Source organism: Caenorhabditis elegans, chromosome X (genome assembly GCF_000002985.6).
Source record: "Caenorhabditis elegans chromosome X".
NCBI lineage: Eukaryota > Metazoa > Nematoda > Chromadorea > Rhabditida > Rhabditidae > Caenorhabditis > Caenorhabditis elegans.
The window spans coordinates 10,847,066-10,870,924 of record NC_003284.9 but is presented as its reverse complement, the minus strand read 5'-3'; the positions used below and the strand labels follow the sequence as shown (position 1 = coordinate 10,870,924).

General features: G+C 34.3%; 3 protein-coding genes and 5 non-coding genes across 9 annotated transcripts; 5 read left to right on the top strand and 3 right to left on the bottom strand.

Moving 5' to 3' along the window:
• Nucleotides 1-687: 687 nt before the first annotated feature.
• pgp-7 (P-GlycoProtein related) lies at nucleotides 688-5,578 on the top strand (the record flags this gene model as incomplete). The annotated part of the gene is made up of 16 exons (NM_001375126.1): nucleotides 688-780; nucleotides 833-989; nucleotides 1,040-1,149; nucleotides 1,195-1,328; nucleotides 1,382-1,678; nucleotides 2,110-2,281; nucleotides 2,325-2,438; nucleotides 2,488-3,102; nucleotides 3,147-3,236; nucleotides 3,477-3,573; nucleotides 3,624-3,907; nucleotides 3,954-4,316; nucleotides 4,501-4,605; nucleotides 4,650-4,778; nucleotides 4,830-5,294; nucleotides 5,345-5,578. 16 exons carry the CDS (start codon nucleotides 688-690, stop codon nucleotides 5,576-5,578), a joined length of 3,459 nt encoding a protein of 1,152 aa, NP_001361833.1.
• A 924-nt stretch (nucleotides 5,579-6,502) lies between these two features.
• On the top strand, nucleotides 6,503-11,624 carry pgp-8 (P-GlycoProtein related). Its single transcript, NM_077410.6, has 16 exons — nucleotides 6,503-6,604; nucleotides 6,834-6,990; nucleotides 7,171-7,280; nucleotides 7,329-7,462; nucleotides 7,505-7,801; nucleotides 7,852-8,023; nucleotides 8,076-8,810; nucleotides 8,854-8,943; nucleotides 9,023-9,364; nucleotides 9,410-9,772; nucleotides 9,862-9,966; nucleotides 10,016-10,144; nucleotides 10,187-10,651; nucleotides 10,706-10,909; nucleotides 11,024-11,297; nucleotides 11,345-11,624. The coding sequence occupies exons 1-16, from the start codon at nucleotides 6,521-6,523 to the stop codon at nucleotides 11,413-11,415; spliced, it is 3,732 nt and encodes a 1,243-aa protein (NP_509811.2). The 5' UTR covers nucleotides 6,503-6,520; the 3' UTR covers nucleotides 11,416-11,624.
• 21ur-8856 lies at nucleotides 8,415-8,435 on the bottom strand. The gene has a single exon (NR_072051.1).
• Nucleotides 11,625-11,627: 3 nt separating the features above from the next.
• On the top strand, nucleotides 11,628-16,709 carry pgp-5 (P-GlycoProtein related; the record flags this gene model as incomplete). 2 transcript variants are annotated; one of them, NM_001270187.3, is made up of 18 exons in its annotated part: nucleotides 11,628-11,702; nucleotides 11,805-11,871; nucleotides 11,917-12,073; nucleotides 12,169-12,278; nucleotides 12,325-12,458; nucleotides 12,504-12,800; nucleotides 12,842-13,013; nucleotides 13,060-13,173; nucleotides 13,416-14,027; nucleotides 14,075-14,164; nucleotides 14,213-14,312; nucleotides 14,359-14,627; nucleotides 14,673-15,035; nucleotides 15,082-15,186; nucleotides 15,237-15,365; nucleotides 15,411-15,875; nucleotides 15,922-16,125; nucleotides 16,182-16,709. In NM_001270187.3, the coding sequence occupies 18 exons, from the start codon at nucleotides 11,695-11,697 to the stop codon at nucleotides 16,542-16,544; spliced, it is 3,759 nt and encodes a 1,252-aa protein (NP_001257116.1). The 2 variants fall into 2 exon arrangements, with proteins under 2 accessions (NP_001257116.1, NP_001257117.1); NM_001270188.3 differs by lacking the exons at nucleotides 11,628-11,702; nucleotides 11,805-11,871; nucleotides 11,917-12,073 and having other exon boundaries at nucleotides 12,213-12,278; nucleotides 16,182-16,544.
• Nucleotides 16,710-18,620: 1,911 nt separating this feature from the next.
• C05A9.11 lies at nucleotides 18,621-18,755 on the bottom strand. The gene has a single exon (NR_072049.1). It is a non-coding gene; the product is annotated as an Unclassified non-coding RNA C05A9.11 (non-coding RNA).
• C05A9.8 lies at nucleotides 18,621-18,755 on the top strand. Its single transcript, NR_072050.1, has one exon. It is a non-coding gene; the product is annotated as an Unclassified non-coding RNA C05A9.8 (non-coding RNA).
• A 2,303-nt stretch (nucleotides 18,756-21,058) lies between these two features.
• On the top strand, nucleotides 21,059-21,275 carry C05A9.10. Its single transcript, NR_072048.1, has one exon. It is a non-coding gene; the product is annotated as an Unclassified non-coding RNA C05A9.10 (non-coding RNA).
• Nucleotides 21,063-21,344, bottom strand: C05A9.9. The gene has a single exon (NR_072047.1). It is a non-coding gene; the product is annotated as an Unclassified non-coding RNA C05A9.9 (non-coding RNA).
• Nucleotides 21,345-23,859: the final 2,515 nt, after the last annotated feature.

Sequence of the window (23,859 nt, the reverse complement as noted above, 5' to 3'; positions counted from 1 at the left end):
TGACTCTAAATACATTTTTCTGTTTCAATCAATCACTTTAATACTACCCTATTGTCACGAACAACTGTGTTTTCTGCTCGATTTTGTCTGCAAAAACTGTGTTTTCTGTTGAAAATGTTTTGCAAGGACTGTGTTTTCTTCTTAATTTTTTGCTGCATTTAATCATTTTTTTTGTATTCAGTATTAAAACTGTTATATCACTATCATACTAAACTTAAGCTTTGGATTGCACAATACACGTTTTCTAGCTTTTTATCGAATTTTATTCATTCATTCTCACACCACCAACATTTATGTTTGAAAGCAGTCCTCTGCACGAGGCGGGTCGATATTTGTGCATTGCAGCCGGACAACGTTAGAATTGAGTAGTATTGCGCAATTCCATCCAATTCTTAAGAGGTACATAAAGTCAATTCTTTCAGTTTTATTCTTATTTGACTTTATCAAATCTGGAAAAAAAACGTCAATTTGGGCACAATACGGACAAATAAGTGGAGTCTTGTTTGCTTAAATGTCTGTTTTTTTTCAGTCGCTGATGAAAACAGGAACACTAGTCCCTCTTTACTCTGCATCTATATCATGTTACTCTCTCGTTTTATTACTCCTTGTTTGTTTCCATCTTACTAGAAAAGTTTACATGTTAAAAGTAACTAAAAAAGAAACAACTTAAGATTTGTGTGATCAAAAATGGAAGAAAGCTCAAATGATTACACGACACCACTCATAGCTCAGTCAAATGAAAAGAAACCATTAGAGCTGTGCAGTTTCATCCGTGTTATTGTAAGTTTCAAATAATGTGCCACAACCACTATTTATTTGATTTCCATTTCAGTTCAAATGCACATCATGTTTTGAAAAATTTTTATTTTTGATTGGTGTGTTTTTCTCTTTGGTAACAGGTCTTTGTCAGCCGTTTGTAAGTTACACATTGGGAGAAACTGCTCAAGTCCTGGTAACAATTACAAATGCAATTAACAACAAAACTATTGGTATGATAGTATATAATAATATTTCTAAAACATCGCATGAACTTTTTTAGACCCTGCCGATCTCAAAAAAGCATATGAGCAGTATGAACGCGGAATGTATCAAGTTGTACTTTACTTCTTCTTATGTGGATGCGCATATTTTACATTTGCGTCTATACAGGTTTAAAATTGTAATTAAACTTCTATATATGTCAAGATGATTTAGCACGCTATCATGAAGTATGTTGGAGACAACACGACATATCGCGTCCGAAAACAATACATATCACGTTTATTGAGAAAAGATGCTGAATATTTTGATAATGTGTCGACTGGGCATTTGTCTACCGTATTAAATGAGTAAGTTAATTTTGTTCATAAATCAATATAGGAAATTTTGGTAAAACTTTCAGCAATTTGGAACGTTTCCGAGAAGTATTTAATGAGAAAATTGCACTTATATTTGCTCTCCTGACAGATTTTGTAGTTGGAACTGCGTTAGCATTTTATACAGATTGGCGTCTGGCTTCGTATGGAATCTTTTTTTCACTTGGAATTGCATTTTCTGGGTTTATAAACTCAGCAGGTGTAATGAAGACAACTGGAAAACAGAACACGCATTATGCTAACGCTGGGTCCATTGCCTTCCAGACACTTGGTGCATATAAAACAGTTTGCTCTTTGAATGGTCAAAATACGGAGATTGAACGGTCAGTAGAAAAAACACATTAATGATTGAAAAAAGAAAACAGAACATGTTTCTGTGTTAGGGCTTACTTGTTTTACTTGAAGTAATTCCAACTTTATTTGGACATTTAGTCAATTTTATTATATTTAATGAGAGAATTGCAACAAAAGGTTCAACAACTTCAATCTCATAGAAATTTTGTAAAAAATTGTTGTCAAAAACTGTTGTTAGAATTTTAATATTAGTGAGGTGTCTTGCACCAAAAACAAAGTAGACGCAAGATTATTAGGGACGCAATACTAATTTTCGGAGGGTGTACAAGGTGCAATACTATGTAATAGGGAGTAAGTCTAATAGAAGAAATACGGAAAACTTTGAAAAACTAGTTTTTTTTAGTTTTAAAGTTAAGATAGTTAGTAGGGCGTATGTCATTACATATTTATTTCAATTCAGGTACACTGAAGAACTCAAGGCTGGAGAGAAATATGGTATTCATAGAGCACTAATGTACTCTATTTCAAGAGGTTTCACTTATTTTTTCTGTAACAGCTTGAATACTGTTATTCTCTATGTTGGAGCAAATATGATTTATTCTGGTTCACTTGAACCGGCTGTAGTTGTTAGGGTATGAAGCATTTAAGCTGTTAAGATACACACCTACTTTATAGATTTTCCACTATATGATGTTTGGAGCTTTCTGTCTTAGTGAAGCACTGCCTCACATCTCCCGCCTAGCCGGTGCGATTTCTTCCACAGCCCCCATTGCTGAGATGCTGATTAAAGTGCGTTGGATAGGAAATTGCAAACACTAATTTATCAATTTTGATTTAGGAGGACAACGTTATCGAAAAAGACGAGACAGACTACGACGTGGAAGTGGAAGTTAATGGAAATATTTCTTTCAAAAATGTAAAATTCTCGTACCCAACTCGACCAGATGCACAAGTTTTGAAAGGAATCTCGTTTGATGTTCAAAATGGAGAATGTATCGCTTTAGTTGGTGCTAGTGGAAGTGGTAAAAGTACTGTAGTGCAGTTACTCCTTCATTACTACAATATTGATTCTGGAAATATATTTATTGATGGAATGGATTTGAACGATATGAATATCAAAAGACTTCGTCGAGTGATTGGAGTCGTTTCCCAAGAACCAGTACTTTTTAATACTACGATAGAGGAAAATATTAGATTTGGAAACCCAAATGTGTCTTTACCGGAAATCTATGGAGCCTTAAGAAAAGCAAATGCTTATGATTTTGTGTGCTCTTTTCCAAAAGGGATCAAAACAATAGTTGGCGAGAGAGGTACACAGCTTTCTGGAGGACAAAAGCAAAGAATCGCAATTGCACGAACGTTGGTTCGAAATCCAAAAATTCTTCTTCTCGATGAGGCAACCAGTGCATTGGATAATGAAAGTGAGCAAGTTGTACAGAAAGCACTTGAAAACGTTAGTTTACATACTAATATCTGAAAGTATAAACGTGTATACAGGCGTCGCAAGGAAGAACAACTATAGTTGTGGCACATCGATTATCAACAATCAGAAATGCCAGTAAAATTATTGTGATGCAAAAAGGAGAGGTGAGTAATTTGATAAATAATTTGATCACTGTTAGTTTCTGAACGCCAAGAAGGGGAATTCCGGTGTACCAGGGGTTCTTTAAAAGGTAACAGAGAAATAGTGATCGCTCTAAAAAAAAGTTAACCTCAGGGTTGCGCTTTCTCAAAAACACAATTAGGAACAATGAAGTTTACAGATTTTTCATTAGACATAGAGTGAGTGATTCAACAATTCAAAAGTCTAGAAACATAATTTTACAGATTGTTGAAGTTGGGAATCATGATGAGCTAATTGCGAAACGAGGTGTGTACAATGATCTAGTTCAAGCCCAATTGTTAGAATCTCACGATGACCATGGTAAGAAATATCTGCTACATCATTCAATTTCTAAAATTGTTTGGGTTTAGAAGAGCTTCCACCACTTGCTGCAAGACAACTATCACAAGAGTTATCACCATTACATAGTTATGCAATTCAAAGAAGTACAAGTAATGACGCAGGTGTTCATGACGATGATATGGAACGAATATTAGATGAACTCAGCAAAGAAGGAGCAAAGAAATCAAATCTCAGAGAAATTGTGAAGCAATGTCGACCAGACTACTGTTTCTTATTTATTGCAGTTTTTGGAAGTGCCATACAAGGAGTTAGCTATCCTATACTGGCTCAATTGATAGTACGAACATATGAAGTGAGTTCGCTTTGTGATTCACTTTTATCATTGTTTTAAATGTTAGGGGTTCGCGATGATTGGTGAAGACATGCTCTACTACAGTCACCTTTGGGCGCTATCTTTCATGTTTCTGGCTGTGTTCCGTCCACTTACATTATATTGTCAATATTACTACTTTGGAAAAGTTTCTGAACAATTATCCACACGACTCCGCATCAAGTCGTTCAGTCATATGTTGTCACTTCCATGCGCATTTTACGATGATCCCAATCACTCTGCAACTCGATTGTCTAACAGATTGAATACGGATTCTTCTAATGTCAAGGCAGCAGTAGATGATCGGCTGGGATGTGTCATCATGACTGTGGTAGCAATTTCAATCGCAATTACAACTGCTTCCTTGTACTGTTGGAAAATGACTCTAGAGGTGAGTAGGAGCTCCGACAATTCTATTAAGCAGATTTGTTGGTCCAAAGGTTGGCCGGAGATTTATAAAAGGCAAATTGTTTATTGGCTTTTAATTGTTTTTTATGATTCAGGTCAATAAACAATACAATACTATACAACTACACAGTGTTACACAGTGTTGTGATACTAACTTATTTATTTAGGTATTGATATTTTTCCCGTTGTTGTACTTGGCTGAATATTGTTATGATGCTGCTACCGAAACGTCTATCCAGGAAGATACTATAGCTTTTGAAAATAGTAACAGAGTAAGTTCGATGGTACCGTCGCATTTTCACATGCAAATGTTTAGACTGCGATTGAAGCGTTGGAAAATATGAGAACAGTTCGAGCACTTAATTTGGAAGATAAAATAATGTCTTTAATTTCTGAACATCTACAAAAAATTCACAAATCTTATTTCAAAAGAGCCATTATTCAAGTAAGTTTTGACGTGTTTTTTTTTGAAACAAAACAAACCAATATCGTTTAGGGTGCTGCAAACGGTCTTTCTCTTAGTTGCTATTTGTTTGTGTACTCGGTTTCTTTCAAATTTGGAACATATTTAGCTTTACGGAAAGAAGTAGCTCCAATGGATACTTATCTAATTTTAGAGACTCTTTCCATGACAGCTAATATGGCTGGATCTGCAGCTGCATATCTCCCAGATTACAAAAAAGCAGTTCATGCAGCTGGATTAATATTCCATTTGTTCACATATCCAGCTACGATGCCATTCAGTTCCAGTGATGGAAAGAAAAATATTGAAAAGGGAGAAATTATTGGAGAGAATGTTCAATTTCATTATGATCAACGGCCGGATCGTATGATATTGAATGGTGTTAATCTGAAAGTAGACCCAGGAAAAACCCTTGCTCTTGTTGGTCCAAGTGGTTGTGGAAAGTCGACAATCATTTCATTGCTAGAGAGGTTCTATCACGCAGTTGATGGAGAAGTCGTAAGCATTGATGCGCACGTGTAGAACTTTTAATTCCTAGTTCACTTCAGAAAATTGACAGCGAAAACGTCGAGGATATCAATTTGAACCACCTTCGATCTAATTTAGCTCTGGTATCACAAGAGCCAACTCTGTTCAACTGTTCAATCAGAGAGAACCTTTTGTATGGGCTCACAAGATCCGTGCCACAGTTAGAACTTGAAAAGGCTTTGCAAACGGCAAATGCGTTCAACTTTGTATTTCAGTTCCCACAGGCTAGTTTCAACTGTGCTCAACTTACATAAACTATTTCTTTACAGGGTCTTGATACAATTGTTGGAGAACGTGGAGCTCAGCTATCCGGTGGTCAAAAACAAAGGATTGCGATTGCTCGAGCAATCCTGAGAAATCCAAAAGTTCTTCTATTGGATGAAGCGACTAGTGCTCTGGACAGTGACAGTGAAAAAGTAGTTCAAAATGCTCTTGACACTGCAAGTGAAAGACTGTCCACTGTTGTTGTTGCACATCGGCTATTAACAGTAGTCAATGCAGATTCCATTGCTGTTCTGAAAAACGGAAAAGTTGCAGAACAAGGAACACATGAAGAACTATTAAGGAAAAGAAGTATATACTGGAGACTTGTACAGAAACAAGGAATTCAAGTGGAAACTCCATATGATTGATTGTTATATTTTAATTTATAATGGTTCACTTTTTATTGTTTTTGTTTTGTTGACAGAGATGATTTTTCATTTCGAAAATTGAATATCAAATGATTTAGAAAAGTAATATAACTTTGTTCTTAATAAATTACGCACTACTTGCAAACAAGTATGTATGTTATAATTAAGATTAAAATGAGTCTACCCTACCAAAGATGTCATACGAGAAACAATTTGGTATTTATTGGAACAAATATGTATTATCTTGTTTTACGAATTTGGAATTAAATTTTGTTTTTGTGACAAGATATTCAAATGGTTTTAGTCATTTTTCGTAGCATTTCGCAGTCATCAATTTGAACAAGAAAAGATAAGGAAAAATCAAAAAATGATTTTTACATTTTACGCTGATGAGATCTTTGGTGTATGTTTTTATTTGCGTTTTAGTACTTGTGCGAGACACTATGTCATTCAAAGAGTGTGCGTTCTTATTTCTCTATCTCGCTTTTTTCGTTTTTTTTTTCGAAAATTTTCGCAATTATGAAATAAAATAGATTCGGAAGGGTGATATTCGTCATTTTCAAAATGGAGAATTCAGAAAACGATGTGCTGATTCCAGTTGAAAATGAGAAGAAAACAACGAACTGGACGAAATTCGTGAAAGTCGTGGTAAGTATACAATGTGTGAAACTTTATATTGATTTCACTAGGTTTTAATATGATTTATAATGCTCTCTCAGAAATAAAATGGTGATGAATATTGAAAAAGCAGGTAATGTATTTACAAAAAAGTCAAAACTTGAAAAAAATTCAATAGCCTTAAGTTAAATAAATTCTTGGCACTAGCAAAAATGATTATCAAGTAGCTTTTCTAAGATACATAAAAAGTTGTTCTCAGTGGCAATGTACAAGTAAATGGGAAAAGTTTCTGTTCGTAATTGGAGTGGTTTCTGCAATTTGCACAGGATTAACACAACCATTCATGAGTTACACTTTCGGAGAAGTCTCACAAGCTTTTGTTCGGATTACAGCGGCCGTTAACAACGCCTCCCTTGGTAAGGTTTTGAATGAAAGATCAAAGTTTTTGTTTATCATCAAATGGAAAGGATTTTTCAAATGATAAAATTTTTTATTTATTTATAACTCTATGAGATAATTTTTGTTGGCTACAAAAGGGAACAATCTCTCGGTCGCAATAGGAAACATTACTAATTTGTTGTCCATCATATTTACAGACCCTAGTGATCTAGAAAAAGCATATGAAATGTTCCATGCTGATATGAACAATGTAGTGATTCATTTTGGGCTCGTTGGGTGCGCTTTCATGTTTTTCGGATTTATTCAAGTGAGTAATAAAAATTTCCGATCTAAAGTAAATACCCCTTTGCTTCAGTTCTCCCTGTTTAAGTATATTGGGGACAACACTACATATCGGCTGAGACACAAATTTATATTACGCTTGCTCAAGAAAGATGCAAAATACTTTGATACAATTTCCACCGGATATCTATCAACAGTTTTGAACGAGTTAGTTTGCAAAAATTTGTTACTGAAAACATTTTGTTGCAGTAATCTTGAACGATTTCGAGAGGCGTTCAACGAAAAAATAGCGTTTATTATCTGCTTTTCTACTGATTTTGCAATTGGAACTGCACTTGCATTTTATACAAGCTGGACACTTGCTTCTTATGGAAGTGTTTTTGCTTTCGGAATTGTTATATCGGGACTTCTCAATTCGACTAGTATGATGAAATCTAATGAAAAACAAAGCATGCATTATTCGAACGCAGGAGCAATCGCTTTTCAAGCTCTATGCTCTTTCAAAACAGTAATTTCGCTAAATGGACAAACCCAGGAACTTGAGAAGTTGGATTAATTTCTCAGATAGCAAATTTAAAAAAGAAAAGTAATTTTAGATATTCTGCTGAACTGAAGGAAGGAGAAAAGTTTGGTTCCCGACGAGCTTTTTTTCTTGCTACTTCTCGAGGACTCTCACACTTTTTCTGTAATGCACTGAATGGAACGATTTTATATGTTGGGGCAGATTTGATTTACAACAAAACAATGAACACAGTTGCAATTGTTACGGTGAGCAAAAATTGTATCCTGGAAACTATTGTTCTCATGTTAATATATTCAGTTGTTCCACTACATGCTATTCAGTGCATTCAGTCTCGGAGAAGCATTTCTTCACATTTCCTACTTATTAAATGCAATTAATTCTGCTACTCCCATATTTGATGTTTTGACATCAGATGATGATATGATTGAAAATAACCAGGACAATGAACAAACCGATAGCAATAAGACAATTCAAGGAATGCTGTCATTCAATAACGTGAAATTTGCTTATCCATCCCGGCCTGATGTAGACATTTTGAGAGGAATCTCATTTGATGTGAAACAAGGAGAATGTATTGCACTTGTTGGCGCAAGTGGTAGTGGTAAAAGTACAATTGTTCAACTACTTCTTCATTTCTACAATATTCAATCTGGAACAATCAAGATTGGTGACTCTCATCTACATGATATCAACTTGAAACAGCTCAGAAACGCAATTGGAGTTGTATCTCAAGAACCTGTGCTTTTCAACACAACGATAGAGGAAAACATACGTTTTGGAAACCCCAACGCAACGTCGTCAGAAATATACGAAGCGCTAAGAAAAGCTAATGCTTACGATTTTGTTTGTAATATAAAAGATGGTTTAAAAACAATTGTTGGAGAAAGAGGGGCACAGCTCTCAGGTGGACAAAAACAACGGATTGCCATCGCAAGGGTTCTTGTCAAAAATCCAGCTATTTTACTTCTCGATGAAGCAACTAGTGCTCTTGATAGTGCGAGCGAAAGAGCTGTACAACTTGCTCTCAAAAAAGTAACAAGGTTCCGAGAAAATATGTACTGAGTATGTGTTTCAGGCATCAGAAGGGCGGACAACAATCATCATTGCTCACAGGCTTAGCACTATTCGTCATTGCGATAAGATTATGGTTATGAGCAATGGAAAGGTAAGAAAGTTTATGCAGATTTCTATACTTTGAGGAACTTGATTTTAAAAACAAAAATACACAAACAGTTAAAATTTAGATAGCAGAAGTTGGATCACATGAGGAACTGATTAGTATGGATAGAGAATACAGTAATTTAGTTCGAGCACAATTTTTTGATTCTCAAAGTGTTGAGGAGGACATAAATGGTCAGGGAGCAGAAGAAGTTATTCAAAAAACACCCCCCAACTTGAATGATGGCGAACCTCTCGAAGAGTTACTGAAAGAAACTTCTTCGGATATTGAGATAAAATCTAATATTTGGGAAGTACTTCGAGAGTGTCGACCAGATGCGTTTTTGCTCTCAATGGCTGTCATTGGAAGTGCGATTCAAGGTTGTAACTTTCCAATTTTATCTCAAATTATTGTTCAGACTTATAAGGTAGTTAATTTTATAATAGTGTTCAAACTAAAAATCGAATTTAAGGCATATGCAATGGATGGAGAAAATATCCTCACTTATGGACACTTTTGGGCTGCGATGTTCTTGGTGCTTGGTGTCATCCGCCCAATCACTCTTTATTGTCAATTTTTCTTTTTTGGAAAAGTATCAGAGAAGCTTTCCACACGCTTGCGAATCAAATCGTTTCAACATTTGTTATCTCTTCCTTGTGCATTTTATGATGATCCAAAGCACTCTCCAACTAGACTAGTCAATCGTTTGAATACTGATCCATCAAACATTAAAGCAGCTGTAGATGCTAGACTAGGAAGTTTGTTGATGAGTATGGTTTCGTTCTCACTTGCCATATTGATTGCTTGTTATTATTCTTGGAAACTGACATTACAGGCAAGTATTTTCAAAATGTTCCATATCAGCTGAAAGTTGTTGCCACATTTATTTGAATACAATTGTTTTCAAATTGAGTTTTTTTTCAGGTTGTTTTGTTTTTTCCAGTTCTTTACTATGCGAAATTCTTGTATAAGAAAACTACCACTATTTCCATTAAAGAAGACTCGGTGGCGTTTGAAAACAGCAATAAAGTGAGTAGTCAGCTGAACTTTTTGATTTCCTTACATATTAAAATTACAGATTGCTATAGAAGTACTGGATAACATGAAAACAGTGAAAGCGTTGAATATGGAAGCAAGGGTGATAAACTTGGTTATGGAATATCTTGCAGTTTTGAAAACAAGTTATCCCAGAAGATCTGTGGTTATGGTCTGTTATTCCGATAAATTCTGCAATAAATCTGTTTTGTAGGGTCTTGCAAACGGATTTTCTGCTGGATGTTCTCAAATTGTGTACGCCATTTCTTTCAAATTCGGCACTTACCTTATTTTACAAAAAGAAGTCATTCCAATGGATATGTACTTGTCTCTGATAACACTATCATATACATCGAATATGGCAGGATCAGCGATATCATATATGCCAGATTTTAGGAAAGCTATTCATTCAGCAGGATTGATTTTCAATTTGTTCACATATCCAGCTACAATGCCTTTCAATTCTGATACTGGTTCAAGAAGCATTACCAAAGGAGAAGTCAATGGAGAAAATGTGAAATTTCATTATCATCAACGTCCGGATTATACAGTATTAGACAGTGTTAATTTGAAAGTTGAAGCTGGTAAAACACTGGCAATTGTTGGACCTAGTGGATCAGGAAAATCTACAATAATTTCTCTCCTCGAAATGTTTTATCGTGCCGATCAAGGATTTATTGTGAGAAAAAATGCATTTTAAAATCACTTGTACTATATTTAGTACTTTATTTAGAAAATTGACAACGACAATGTGGAAAATATCAATTTGGATCACTTACGATCAAATCTGGGACTGGTATCACAAGGACCAGTATTATTCAATTGTTCAATTAGAGACAACATTTTGTACGGGCTCACAAGAAACATATCGCAAACAGAAATAGAAAACGCGTTGCAAATCGCAAATGCTTTTAATTTTGTGTTTCAGTTGCCGCAGGTAAGTTGTTAATTACTATTGGAAATATATTTTGTGAATATTAAGCTTCTATGTACACTTTTTGAAATCAAGTTTGCATAGCCCTAAAGTTTCTAAATTTGAACTTTTTCTCAGGGGTTAGATACTATTGTTGGGGACCGAGGCGCTCAGCTGTCTGGTGGTCAAAAGCAAAGAATTGCCATAACCAGAGCAATTCTTCGGAACCCAAAACTGCTGCTTCTAGATGAAGCGACAAGTGCTCTGGATACCGAAAGTGAGAAAATAGTACAAAATGCACTGGACACAGCAAGCGAGCGCTTATCTACCATAGTTGTGGCTCATCGGTTATCTACTATTATCAATGCAGACTCTATTGCTGTTTTGAGAAATGGAAAAGTTGTAGAACAAGGTATTTATGTATGAAATACCGCAGTTTCATTCAACGTAATTTTACAGGAACTCATAATCAATTGTTGGCCGTGAAAGGAGACTATTGGCGCCTTGTGCAGCATCAGAAGAGCTCATAGGAAATGAGTTTTTCATCGCAATTGACAATTATCTTCAAAAATTATGGTGTGAAGTCTATAAACATTTACCGTGTTTACTTAATAAATTACTATGATATCATTGTCTCGTTGAGCCGTTTTTTTTTCTTTTTTACTCCCCTTCATAAAAGAATTACATAGTATTGTGCAATATTTTCCAATATAAAATCAAATAAAATTCTTAGTTTTAACTCAATCTTCACAGTTTCTGCTTCAATTCTACTAAAAACACAGTAACAAATTCATATTACTCATTTTATAATGGACAGGTAAAAAAAATTAACAGAAAGAAAAGTACTTGAAAAAAAGAAGAAAATGCACTTGCACTCTCTGCGACTCTTCTGTTTCTCTTACGTTTTTTTTTTTTGCAGTTTTCCCTTGTTGCCATTTTCAAGCAATACAAATTGGTCAAATGTATGCAAATTTATCAAAGTCATAGTAGGGTCTACAAATAATTTTTTAAAGAAAACTTTTGGATTTCAGATAAAATGTACAACAAGGTATGAAAAACTTCTGTTTTTTCTAGGCGTAGTATTTTCAATATTAACTGGTATGTGTCAACCGTTTGAAAGCTATACACTTGGAGAAACTTCTCAAGTACTGGTTAAAGTTACAAATGCTATTAACAATAAGACTATAGGTGAGTTAAATTGTTTCATATGTATGCTTGTTTTGTGTATTAGACTATTAAAACGTATTGTAAAAGCGGTAAAGCTCTCATTAACAGCTTTTCAGACCCTGTCGATCTTGCGCATGCTTACAAACTTTTTGAAAGTGATATGAATCGCGTTGTGCTTTTATTTTTCCTTGTTGGCTTTGCATATTTCACTTTTGGATTTCTTCAGGTAATTTATCAGAATTGCACTTTTAAATTCCTTGTTTTTTTTTCAGTTTTCCATCATGAAATTTGTTGGTGACAATACCGCATACAATGTTAGAAGGCAGTACATATCTCGATTGCTGAGAAAAGATATTTCGTATTTTGATGGTATGTCTACAGGGCACTTGTCAATTGTTCTTAATGAGTAAGTTTCTTTAGCAATGTCTATTTTCAAATCATAATGTTTTAGTAACATGGAACGATTTCGCGAAGTTTTCAATGAAAAAATTGCACTTATAATTGCTCTTCTAACCGATTTTGTGATTGGAACTATTTTGGCATTCTACACAGATTGGCGACTTGCTTGCTACGGAACTGTGTTTTCGTTTGGAATTGTTTTATCCGGTCTGTTGGACTCTTGGGGCAAAATGAAAAATAACGAGAAACAAAATGAGCATATTTCAAATGCAGGTTCAATTGCGTTTCAAGCTTTAGGTTGTTATAAAACAGTATCCTCTCTAAATGGACAGCAGCAAGAAGTTGAACGGTTAATTCAACACTTAGGACTTTGAATAGTTTATATTTTAGGTATACCGAAGAATTAAAGAATGGCGAAAAATATGCATTGAATCGTGCTTTTGTATTTTCTCTTTCGAGAAGTGCAGATTACTTTTTTACCAATGCTCTCAATTTTGTGATTCTTTATTTTGGTGCGAATATGATATACGAAGGAACAATAGAACCTGGGGTAGTCGTCCGAGTAAGTTTACTTTCAATTTGTAAGCGTTGTGATTGTTTACTTGCAGATCTTGTATTACATTCTCTTTGGTTCTTATTGTCTAGGTGAAGCAATTCTTCATATTTCGCGACTTGCAAGTGCAATACCTTTAACTGTACCAATTGCAGATATTTTGCTCGATGTGAGTGATACTAATTTCGAAAAAAGTTAGTTTTGAATGATTGACATTTAATTTTCTATTGCGCACATATTAGTAATCATCGTGAAGTTTTATCCGAAAAAAACGAAGTTTAAAATGTAATTATTTGATAATTTGAAACAGAGGGAGTTTTTTGAAAAAAATTCGAATTTGCAAAGCTCGGCAAACTGGCTGCAATCTATAAACACATTTCCTTGACCATTTTGAAAGTTTCAAAATTGTAGAGTGATGCCACGGCTGATGAATTCTTCAGTGAAGAAATCAAAGACACATTTCAAGGAATTATTTCTTTCAAAAATGTGCTATTCTCATATCCAACTCGTCCTGATGTACCAGTGCTAAAAGAAATATCATTCAATGTTCAAGGTGGAGAGTGTATTGCTTTGGTTGGTGCTAGTGGAAGTGGGAAAAGCACAGTAATACAGTTACTCTTACATTACTATAATATTGATTCCGGTAGAATTTCAATTGACGGAAACGATATATACAACATTAATATCAAGCAGCTCAGACAAGCAATGGGAGTTGTATTTCAAGAACCCGTGCTTTTTAATACAAGCATCGAAGAAAACATTAGATTCGGAAAACCTGATGCTACTGAACAGGAAATCATTGATGCGTTGAAAAATGCGAATGCTTTTGATTTTGTTTGCAACTTCCCAGATGGAATCAAAACGATTGTTGGTGAGAGAGGAGCTCAACTTTCGGGTGGCCAGAAACAAAGAATCGCAATTGCAAGAACATTGGTAAGAAATCCAAGAATCTTACTACTCGATGAAGCAACTAGTGCCTTGGATAATGAAAGTGAATTCATAGTACAAGAAGCACTTCAAAAAGTGAGTGAGCTCTCAAGATTAATACTTTACAATGTTTGAACTTTCAGGCTTCAATTGGAAGAACCACAATTGTTGTTGCCCACAGATTGTCCACAATAAGAAATGCAAATAAAATTATAGTCATGGAAAAGGGAGAAGTAAGCTATTAGATACAAATTAATCTGTTACATGATTAAATTATACAGATCGTTGAAGTTGGAGATCACAAACAGTTGATTGCCATGAATGGTGTTTACAACAATCTTGTGCAAACACAACTTATGAGCACAAACTATGAGAAAATGAGTAAGATATTCTACCAATAACTATTTTTAAAAAGCTTCTTCATTAGATGAAAATGAGGAAAGAGTGACAAGACAATCGTCCCATTCTGATTTTCCGTCAAATGAAATTTCCCATCAGAAGATTGATCAAGAAGATGATTATGTGAAAAAATTGATAGCCGAAATAAAAGAAGAAGGAGCTAAAAAATCAAATATTTGTGAAATCATTAAATACTGTCGTTCGGAATACTGCATTCTTTTTATAGCAGTGTTAGGAAGTGCTATTCAGGGAATATATTACCCACTTTCTTCACAACTCATGATTAAGTCTTATGAGGCAAGTTTTGTTCCACTCGATCCTACTTATTTTATATTCGTTTAGGCATATGCATTCGATAAAGATGAAATGTTAAGCAAAAGTCATTTTTGGGCACTTTCAATTTTGTTTTTGGCCTTTACTCGCCCAATTTTCATCTTCTTTCAATATTATTTCTTCGGTAAAACAGCAGAAAAACTATCTATCAAACTTCGAAGCATGTCATTCAAACATTTAATGTCTCTTCCTTGTGCATTTTACGACGATCCGTGTCATACTGCTACGAGACTATCCAATAGATTAAATGCAGATTCTTCAAATGTCACTGCTGCAGTGGACGATCGCCTTGGTAGTGTTATTATGACTCTAGTAGCTATTCTACTTGCAGTTATCATGTCATTTTTCTACAGTTGGAAAATGTCATTACAAGTAAGATCAAAATCATATTACAAATTTAAGTGAAACGTTTATACAGGTTCTCATGTTTTGCCCATTACTTTATCTAGCCGGATATTGCAATGACAATTTTGTTGATCAAGCTGTGGAGGAGGATTCAATTGCTTTTGAAAAAAGTAACAGGGTACGGTTTGGTTGTGCTCGAAAATACATGAAAGATAGTTGATAATTCAGGCTGCGATTGAGGCATTGGAAAACGTCAGAACTGTTCGAGCACTTAACATGGAAAACAGAGTGATTTTACTTGTTACTTCTCATTTACAAAAAATTCGTAATTCTTATTTCAAACGAGCTGTAATTCAGGTAACACTGCGCATTACCTGAAAAATAGCATAAAAAATTATTCAGGGAACTGCGAATGGTTTTGCATGCAGTTGCTACTTCTTTATTTACGCCGTTTCGTTCAAATTCGGAACTTGGCTTGTCTTACGTGAAGAAATTCTACCAATGGACACTTACCTAGTGCTCATGACGTTATCAATGACTGCAAGCTACGCTGGTTCCGCAGTTGCATATCTTCCAGATCATCGAAAAGCAATCCATGCAGCCGGATTAATATTCCATTTATTTACCTATCCTGCAATTATGCCCTACGATTCATCACAAGGAAAGCGAAATATTAAAAATGGGGAAATTGAATTAAAAAATGTTTCATTTGAATATGCTCAGCGCTCAGACAAAATGATTTTGGATGGTGTTAGCTTAAAACTTCCAGCAGGCAGAACATTGGCTCTTGTGGGACCCAGTGGTAGTGGTAAATCTACTATAATATCTTTATTGGAAAGATTTTATCATGCTGTAGATGGAGAAGTCGTGAGTAACCATATCACAAATTCTTTTTCACCTATAAACTTTCCAGAAAATTGATGAGGAAAATGTGGTTGACGTCAATTTGCACCATCTTCGCGAAAGTGTATCTTTAGTTTCACAAGAACCCGTATTATTCAACTGCTCAATTAAAGAAAACTTCTTGTTTGGAATTTCTCACAATGCATCTCAATTAGAAATTGATCAGGCATTAAAAGTTGCAAACGCTTTTAGTTTTGTAAGCCAGTTCCCACAGGTAAATTTGAAGTTCATAAAACTTAAAATATGCACAAACGAGTTGTTTCTTCTCAGGGTCTGGACACACTTGTTGGTGAACGTGGAGCTCAGTTATCCGGTGGTCAAAAACAAAGGATTGCGATTGCTCGAGCAATCCTGAGAAATCCAAAAGTTCTTCTATTGGATGAAGCGACGAGTGCTCTGGACAGTGACAGTGAAAAAGTAGTTCAAAATGCTCTTGACACTGCAAGTGAGAGACTATCCACTGTTGTTGTTGCACATCGGCTATCAACAGTAGTCAATGCAGATTCCATTGCTGTTCTGAAAAACGGAAAAGTTGCAGAACAAGGAACACATGAAGAACTATTAAGGAAAAGAAGTATATACTGGAGACTTGTACAGAAACAAGGAATTCAAGTGGAAACTCTAATAGAATAATTATACAGTTTCATTTTATTTCTTATTTACTTTGTTTTCTAAAATAAAAACACATTGTACAATGTTTTTAAATTTTACAAATTTGCATTGCTTTTTTTAAAATTGCGGTGCAAAACACTTTTGTTAAGGAATCAGATCTAATTGAAATTAAATTTGCCAGAATTGTTGTAAAACTTCTTGTCTTGATCTTATAATTAAGTTAAAACTCGTAGTTATTCATTTGGTTTCTTTTTGTTTCTTATTAACACAAAAATTCTAATATTTTTGAAACATTTTGTATTTTTAGTTTCTTTATCAGCCGATTTTTAAAAACGATAGAGTTGTCAAAAAAAAAACACTCTAGGAACGCTTCAATACTCGCCAATTGAGTTCTTCTTTGCTAGACGCCCAATAGTCTGAAGGTCGGTACCTAAGAATTGTAGCAGACAAAACGACACTTTGTATGCAATTTGAAAATCCTGTCAGGTGAAGATTGTTCCATTGAAATGAAACAAATAGCTGACATTAGAAATTATCATTTTTTGTTTTCTTTGAATACATACTTTCATTATAAAAAACCACTCTTCGTCAATTTTAAGAAACAACATACTAATTTAAAAACCGATCATGGTAAATTGTTCGGTGTTTCTTTTTGCAAGTTTATAAATTTCATATATTTACATTACCAATTTTCAATTCTAAACTTTTTTGTTCGAACAGTTGGTTTTTCTCGCTCTTTCTCTTATTGTTATCCTACCAAAAGGTTATTATCCAAGCTTTCTATTTCTTATTGCTGTGAACTGTCACATGCAATAAATCTCGGTGTCAATTGGTTGACGGAACTTCTCACATCATAAGGACGCAATGATAGCTTCACCGATAAAACGCAAGAGGTGTTTTGGAAATAAACGAGCCGCCAATGAAACCGAGAAAAAGAAGGAAGAAATCAGTTGTAAACGTAGTGATTGGTTTCGACTGAGCACCTGACACTTTGACGTCGCTCGGTTCACGTTTTTCTATTACAATGGATAGTTGTGAAGATTACGAAGAAAAAAACGGACATCACATTTTTATTTTGTTTTCATTTCCTCCGATTAATTAACTTTTCGATTTTTTTAAAGGATCTGATTAGAGGGTCCAAATGAAAACTGATTAAATAATGAAAATTTTTTATAAAATACGAAAAACGATGGGTTGAGCCACTTGTGTTCTGTTTGTTTTTGTATCACTATTTCATTCAAAGTGGTACAAGACAAACACGAGCTTCATCACTTGTTCTCTCACATTTTTACAAGCAATTGAAAACCAAGTTTATATTCTAAAATTTGGTTTACTCTGCTTCACTTTTAGGTACTTTCCATTTCTCATGAAAAATATTTTCATAGAAAAAAAATTGTTAACGTTTTTAGGCAATCCCCAGTCTTCTCAATGAAAAATTACATCTTGAAATTCAACTCAAGAATTGAACATTTCAATAATTTGAAGGACCGTTAAATTTTCCGAAAAATGTAAAAATGTCTAGCTATATTTTTTTTTATTCATTCAAGTGGTGGGCAAAATTTGAGGAATTTGTGACTTTTTATATCTGTCAATAAGTGAAATAAACGCGATTACAACATTCATATTATTTCTACAACAAAAATAAACTAGTCTTTATTAAATCTTCGAGAGGCATGAAGTTCTGCAGTGCAGTTTTTAAACTGCACTTAAAATTTCAAATTAAATTTTCAGAAAGAAGTCAGTTTTCTTGTTACCTTAGTCTCTATGTATTGCCAATTTTTAATCGCTTGTTATTTAGCTAAAAAACTAACACTTCTAAAACCTACATAATTACAAGCATTACTGGTGGTATTTACAAATTAAGTATTGACATTTACCTTCGGATCAGCTTCGAGTTTTGATTTTCTTCGAATGACATCATCCATTAACTTTTGACGCAACTATATTTGTAATTCGACGACTATTCTTCAGTGCTCATGATTTTTTGCCTAATACTACCAACCATTTCCACATCTTGCCACATCATCTCGAATTTCATCTTGAACCAACCATCCTTCATTCTCAACCCCCTTTAATTATATTAGACCTCTTGGGCAAATGTGTTTGCCAAAGCAACAATATGCTAACAGGCAAGACGAATCAGATACGTGGCAGGTGATCGATGAGGAAAGAAGAACAAACACTTGAGTTGATCTCTAGTACTATCAAATTTGGTAACGATAGAACAGAGAGGGTACAGGTCAACTCTCCCGTGCCTAATCTTCTCTCGCTCTATGCAAATTTGCCAAAAAGACTGTGCCTCTCGTGCCTTCGACCACGTTAGTAACTTCTTAGTGTCCTTCATTTTTATGACTCCTTCAAAATCTTTCACTCAGCTTTTACCGCTTCTCCTTATTAATGCTTAATTAAAGGGATTGTAAAACATGACAGCTGTTACAATACCCTCTCAACCGGCTCTTTTATAAATTGGGAGGCTATTAGAGCTATTATGAGATTAATCTGTCTCTGAGATTCCGGAATCGAAAACCTCATAAATCTTAATTTAGAAATAGCTTTTGACTTGTCAAGAACTCGTTAATGTTACATTTCCCCAAGAGAGACGGTATTTTCGAGTATTTTGCACTTAAGATTATAATTGTTTTGTTGAACGGTTAATGTTAATTTTATGTGATATTTATGCGTAAGACAATTTTTCTGACTATAAAAAAATGAATAGTAAAATAAAAGAAATTTACTGGCAAAATAAGTTGAAAAGTACTAGGAATTCCCAAAGTGGTTTTGAGAAATCGAAATTAATTCAAAATTTAGAATAGAACTCCATAAGATTTTTTTTAATGAAACAGTGTGGCGGAAATCCTAATTTCATTAATATATGCAGTTTATTGTTTTTAGTAAAACCTTTGCGTATGATTTTTTCAAACTCCACAGTAAAGTTGCTACTTTTACGAGAAAATGAGGTCAGAATCATATTTTGGGTGTGGACATCTAGTGAATACTGACAACCTGTCACATTTGATGGCTAGAACACTAGCCTCTGTTCTAACAACTACTTTTTCCCAATGTCTATCTTTGCTTTTCTGCATTTATGTTTTGCATTGATGACGTCACACTCTTGTTCATCATACCTCCCATTGTTTCGCCGATAAACTACGTTATTAAATTCATAATCGTCACTCACTTAACACCTTTTTTTTCGAAATTTGCGGAGTTTTTCAAAAACCAATTGATAAGAGCCGGAAAGTGTTGCATTTCTGGCATTATTAGTTGTTAATGTCGTTTTCTTTGATTTGATTTTTGCAAATGTTTCGCATTGTTTGGATTTTTATTTTTTTTCTTCTAGTTCAACATGCCATCGGTTATCAAGAAATATGACATTTTCGGTAGCTGGCGGTCTCATCAAAAGACATCGTCACTTGTCTTGAGCATTTTTCTTTTGAAAAAAAAAACGATTGTGTGTATGTGTATTTGCTCGTTCCAACTGACCCCCAACTGTTGTAGCAACAATCGCTTATCGTGCTGGTTTCTGTTCCATCGTAAAAATCTTTTTTTTTCTTTTTAGCCTCTAACCGTTAAACCTGATTTTTTACTGTGATATTTCAAAAACCTAACAGGATTTGTGTTAGAAAAATTAAAATACATTTTTTATAAACAAAGCAAAAAATTTATCTTTGCAAGTTTTGATTTACATTTTTTACTTCACATTGATACTCTAGAATCTCACAACTCAACTAAAACAAATTTTGACCATTAATCTTCAATAACCTGTGTTCACTTTAAATTTATTTATGTAAAAAAATGTTCAAATACATTTCGTAAGTCCTCCCTCGATTGTTTTTTAATCGTGAGAATTTATGTTATGAATCATGTTTTTATTGAACGATGGTTCTAAGATGTTTGACCACCCTAAATATTTTAGCTCGGAGCCAATTTTTTTTAGGATTTTGTTCGATTTCTATTATTCTTTTTGGTTTTGGTGTAAGGTCTTGCGTAGTTTTTGAAGAACAACGTGAGAATAAAGGTTGAGAAAAAGTTCATATTTAAAAAAATTTTAATGAAATTTGTATGTTTTAATATTTCAACATACAATTTCATTTTTCTTATCACCAATTTTTTATGCCAATATTTGTGTATTGCAACGCTACTCTTGAAAAGCTCTTTTTCTACTAAAGCACAAGCAATGATATTTCAAAATTTTCAAAATTAAATGTTTTTCCTCAGGTTTGAGGGCGGCGACATTTACTTTAATCAGTTTCCCTTGGCCTCCCACGTTTCTCTCGTCACTTTAACCTCACCCCAATTCCAATCAATTTGGCATTATTTGCAAATTATGTTCCCTACGGAGATCTCCTACTTTCTTTGTTTTTTCATCAATATCCAGTTCTCAGTCTTTCATTTTATTCGAAAAAGCTCAAATCAAAAAAAAGACAGAGTGACTTGCACACCTCCTCTTACTCCATCGATATTCATCTCTCCTCTTTTTTTTCCAAAAAATGACTTATTCCGTCCGCAGCTTCTTTTTTTCGTGCGTGTGCCGTCTTGTGTGCGTAACGCGTTGTGACCACGGAATTACACGGACTTGCACAATTTTATTGTCTTCTCACCAGGGACATCACAAACCGGCCAACGAAACTCTATGTAGAGATACGAGAGGGATGGACATCATCGTATGGCCCTCCTCTCGTTGTCTTAAAATTAGTTTTTTGGCTTTTGCCTTTTTTTCTTGAGCTTTCAAAAGCTTTGCCATCTTCTTTTCTTCGTGATGAGAAAGAAAACAAGAAACATTCTACTATGTCCGAAATGCGTGGGAAAAAACTGAGAGGAAGTGGGCAGCTCCGGCTTGGCTCCTTCAGGCTCGTCGGCATCCATCTCTTTATTCACTTTGTCAAGTACCTTATGCATATCTTGAGATGATTTATGCACTCATTTTTTTCATGTGGTGTTAGATACATACTTAGATACCAAATTAGATAGTAGGGGTGGGGGAGATGGTATCTCCCAAAAAAGGATGTACGTCTCTTCTATCATATAGTTATCGAGAATAGAAAAAGACACAGAGGGGTTACTTTTCTTGTCATAACCACGAAGAACACCAGAATCAATGTCACTTTTTCCTTTTTTTTGGATAAACGATATACGCTCGACTAAATGCATTACTAAACGGGACACTCCTCAATAGAATTCCGATGTTTTTGACGTTTTATAATCTCAAGTAGAATTCTTTTAAATGTGTACAATAAATTATTATTTTTCACATACTAAATATTTAACACCAACACTAAACAAGAAACCGCCGACACCTTTTCAATAGAGCAACTTTTAAAAGCAAACAATTTCACCTATAAAACTTTATGAGCATATATATATAGTTCGTTGCCTCATCTGTGCATTTTATTTTCCTTTTTCAGAACTTTCAGAGGTTTCATATATTTTTTTTAAATGATAATATTTATCATTAATGAGTAGTTTAACTATTTCATTATTCAATATAAATACCATTTGTATTTTCCATTAGTTTTCTGAATTATCCTTTTTTCTTGCCCAAAAAGCGTTGAAATAAAAAGCACAGATGCCGCCTTTTTTGTCACTTGTCATGATATGTCAACAGATAATCAAAACTGACAACTTATGCAAAGACTGCTGAAGGCGTTGGACGTAAAACGTGTTGAAACATTTTGTGGAATTTCATTGTTTGGAAATAATTCCTTGTTTTGTGTGGTGAATCTTATAATTTTCATTTTTAATTTATTTCATCAGCAGTATATGTTTACTTATTTCTATCGAATGTTACATTTAAAAAATGTATGTTCAATATAAAAAATTATCAGCCCCAAAAAAAGCAATGGTTTCAAATATTCTTAGATATCAGATGAGTAATTGACGGGGAAAAAAATTCAAAATTGCCCTGACCTTTTCTAGCTTTTTTTTAATTTGAGAATTAAAACTTGTCTACTTTTATTTCTTATCCCAGAGTTGGTGTAAAACAACGTGTTGTTTCATACCAACCTAATGTTTTTTCCCATTCCATCTGAAATTCAATTCAAACGTATATTCTGAATGTCCATTTTCCCATGCAAATAAAAATGGACACTCTGACCAAACCCCATGGGACTTCTTAAACATTTTTTGTTAGAGGTTCAGCATGTTCTCGCCATCCGAAATATCTTTCCTAAAATTATTTTTGCATTTGTTTGTATTATATTAGCATGCGCAAAAACATCTGATCCTGTCACATAATGGACAAGGACACCGTTCACCTACTGTTCAGTTTATGCAGATCGTGAATCATTCGGATCGCAAAACATGCAAGTGTGTCTGGAGACGTGTTGAAAGGGCACCGACAACGGATATCTTGTCGTTTCATCGCCTGACAAAAGGGAAGGTCTATTTCCCCGGAAAAATCTGATTTAACTCTCTATTCCTCCTGTTTCTACATCCGCTCTCTTTCGGTTTAAGTTTTGGAACACGCGATTGTTCACGCATAAGTTGCCGCTTGTTACCCGGTTTCAATCAATTTACGCACTGTTGAATATGTGACATTTACCGTTCCTGTAGTATAACTTTGTTGTCTAGTCGGCAAGTCTTTTGACCTTGGTAATAAATCCCTAAATTGAGTGTCAGCTTTTCTTTGAAATTCGATTGAAATACGACCAGTTAAGCCGACCTTCAAGGTTTTGAAGCTGGTTAGTAGCTGCCTAATTACTCACTGTCGATGAAAACAGCTTGAAGTGCGAAATGGGAAAAAAGAATTATTGCTTTGTAACCATCCCGATTGAACAAAAAAATGTGAGCTTTTCCATTCTGAAATACTTTTTGATTGTATCACTTCTGATGAACCACTATCTTTTCAATAACTAATTTTTGTAAATAAAAAAAACAAGAAAACTCTAAAACAGAATCCGACAAAAAAAATTTGAAGTACCTTGTTAGTTTCTAAATTTGTTGTACTCGGAAGAATCCGCCAGTGATAGAACTAGCAGGCCCTACTAATAAACTCATATGATAAACTGCTTGAGTACATAAGTGTATCGTTCAAATTTGAATGTTTTCAACTTGTCATGTACTTATATAATTTTAATACTATCTGCATTTCTAAGCTTAGCAAAAACTTTATTAACCTAAAACTACAACAAAAAATATGTTTTGGGGGAAGGGGGAAATTTCATAAAGTAAATTTATATGACAGCAGATTTACAGTTACTTTTGATGACAAATTGATAATTTGTCAACTGGTATTCAGAATTATTGGTTCAGTGGAATTTCGGGGCCCAAATTTCAAACACAGAATGTCTTACCAACACTATATTCTCTTTTCCAATTCATCAATTTAAGTTCAAAT

Bases quoted from the DNA above. Each gene is read 5' to 3' on its own strand.
- pgp-8 (NM_077410.6), top strand. From the start codon at position 6,521: ATGGAGAATTCAGAAAACGATGTGCTGATTCCAGTTGAAAATGAGAAG. The intron at 9,773-9,861 runs GCAAGTATTTTC...GTTTTTTTTCAG, and splicing joins CTTGGAAACTGACATTACAG to GTTGTTTTGTTTTTTCCAGT. The intron at 10,652-10,705 runs GTGAGAAAAAAT...TACTTTATTTAG, and splicing joins GTGCCGATCAAGGATTTATT to AAAATTGACAACGACAATGT.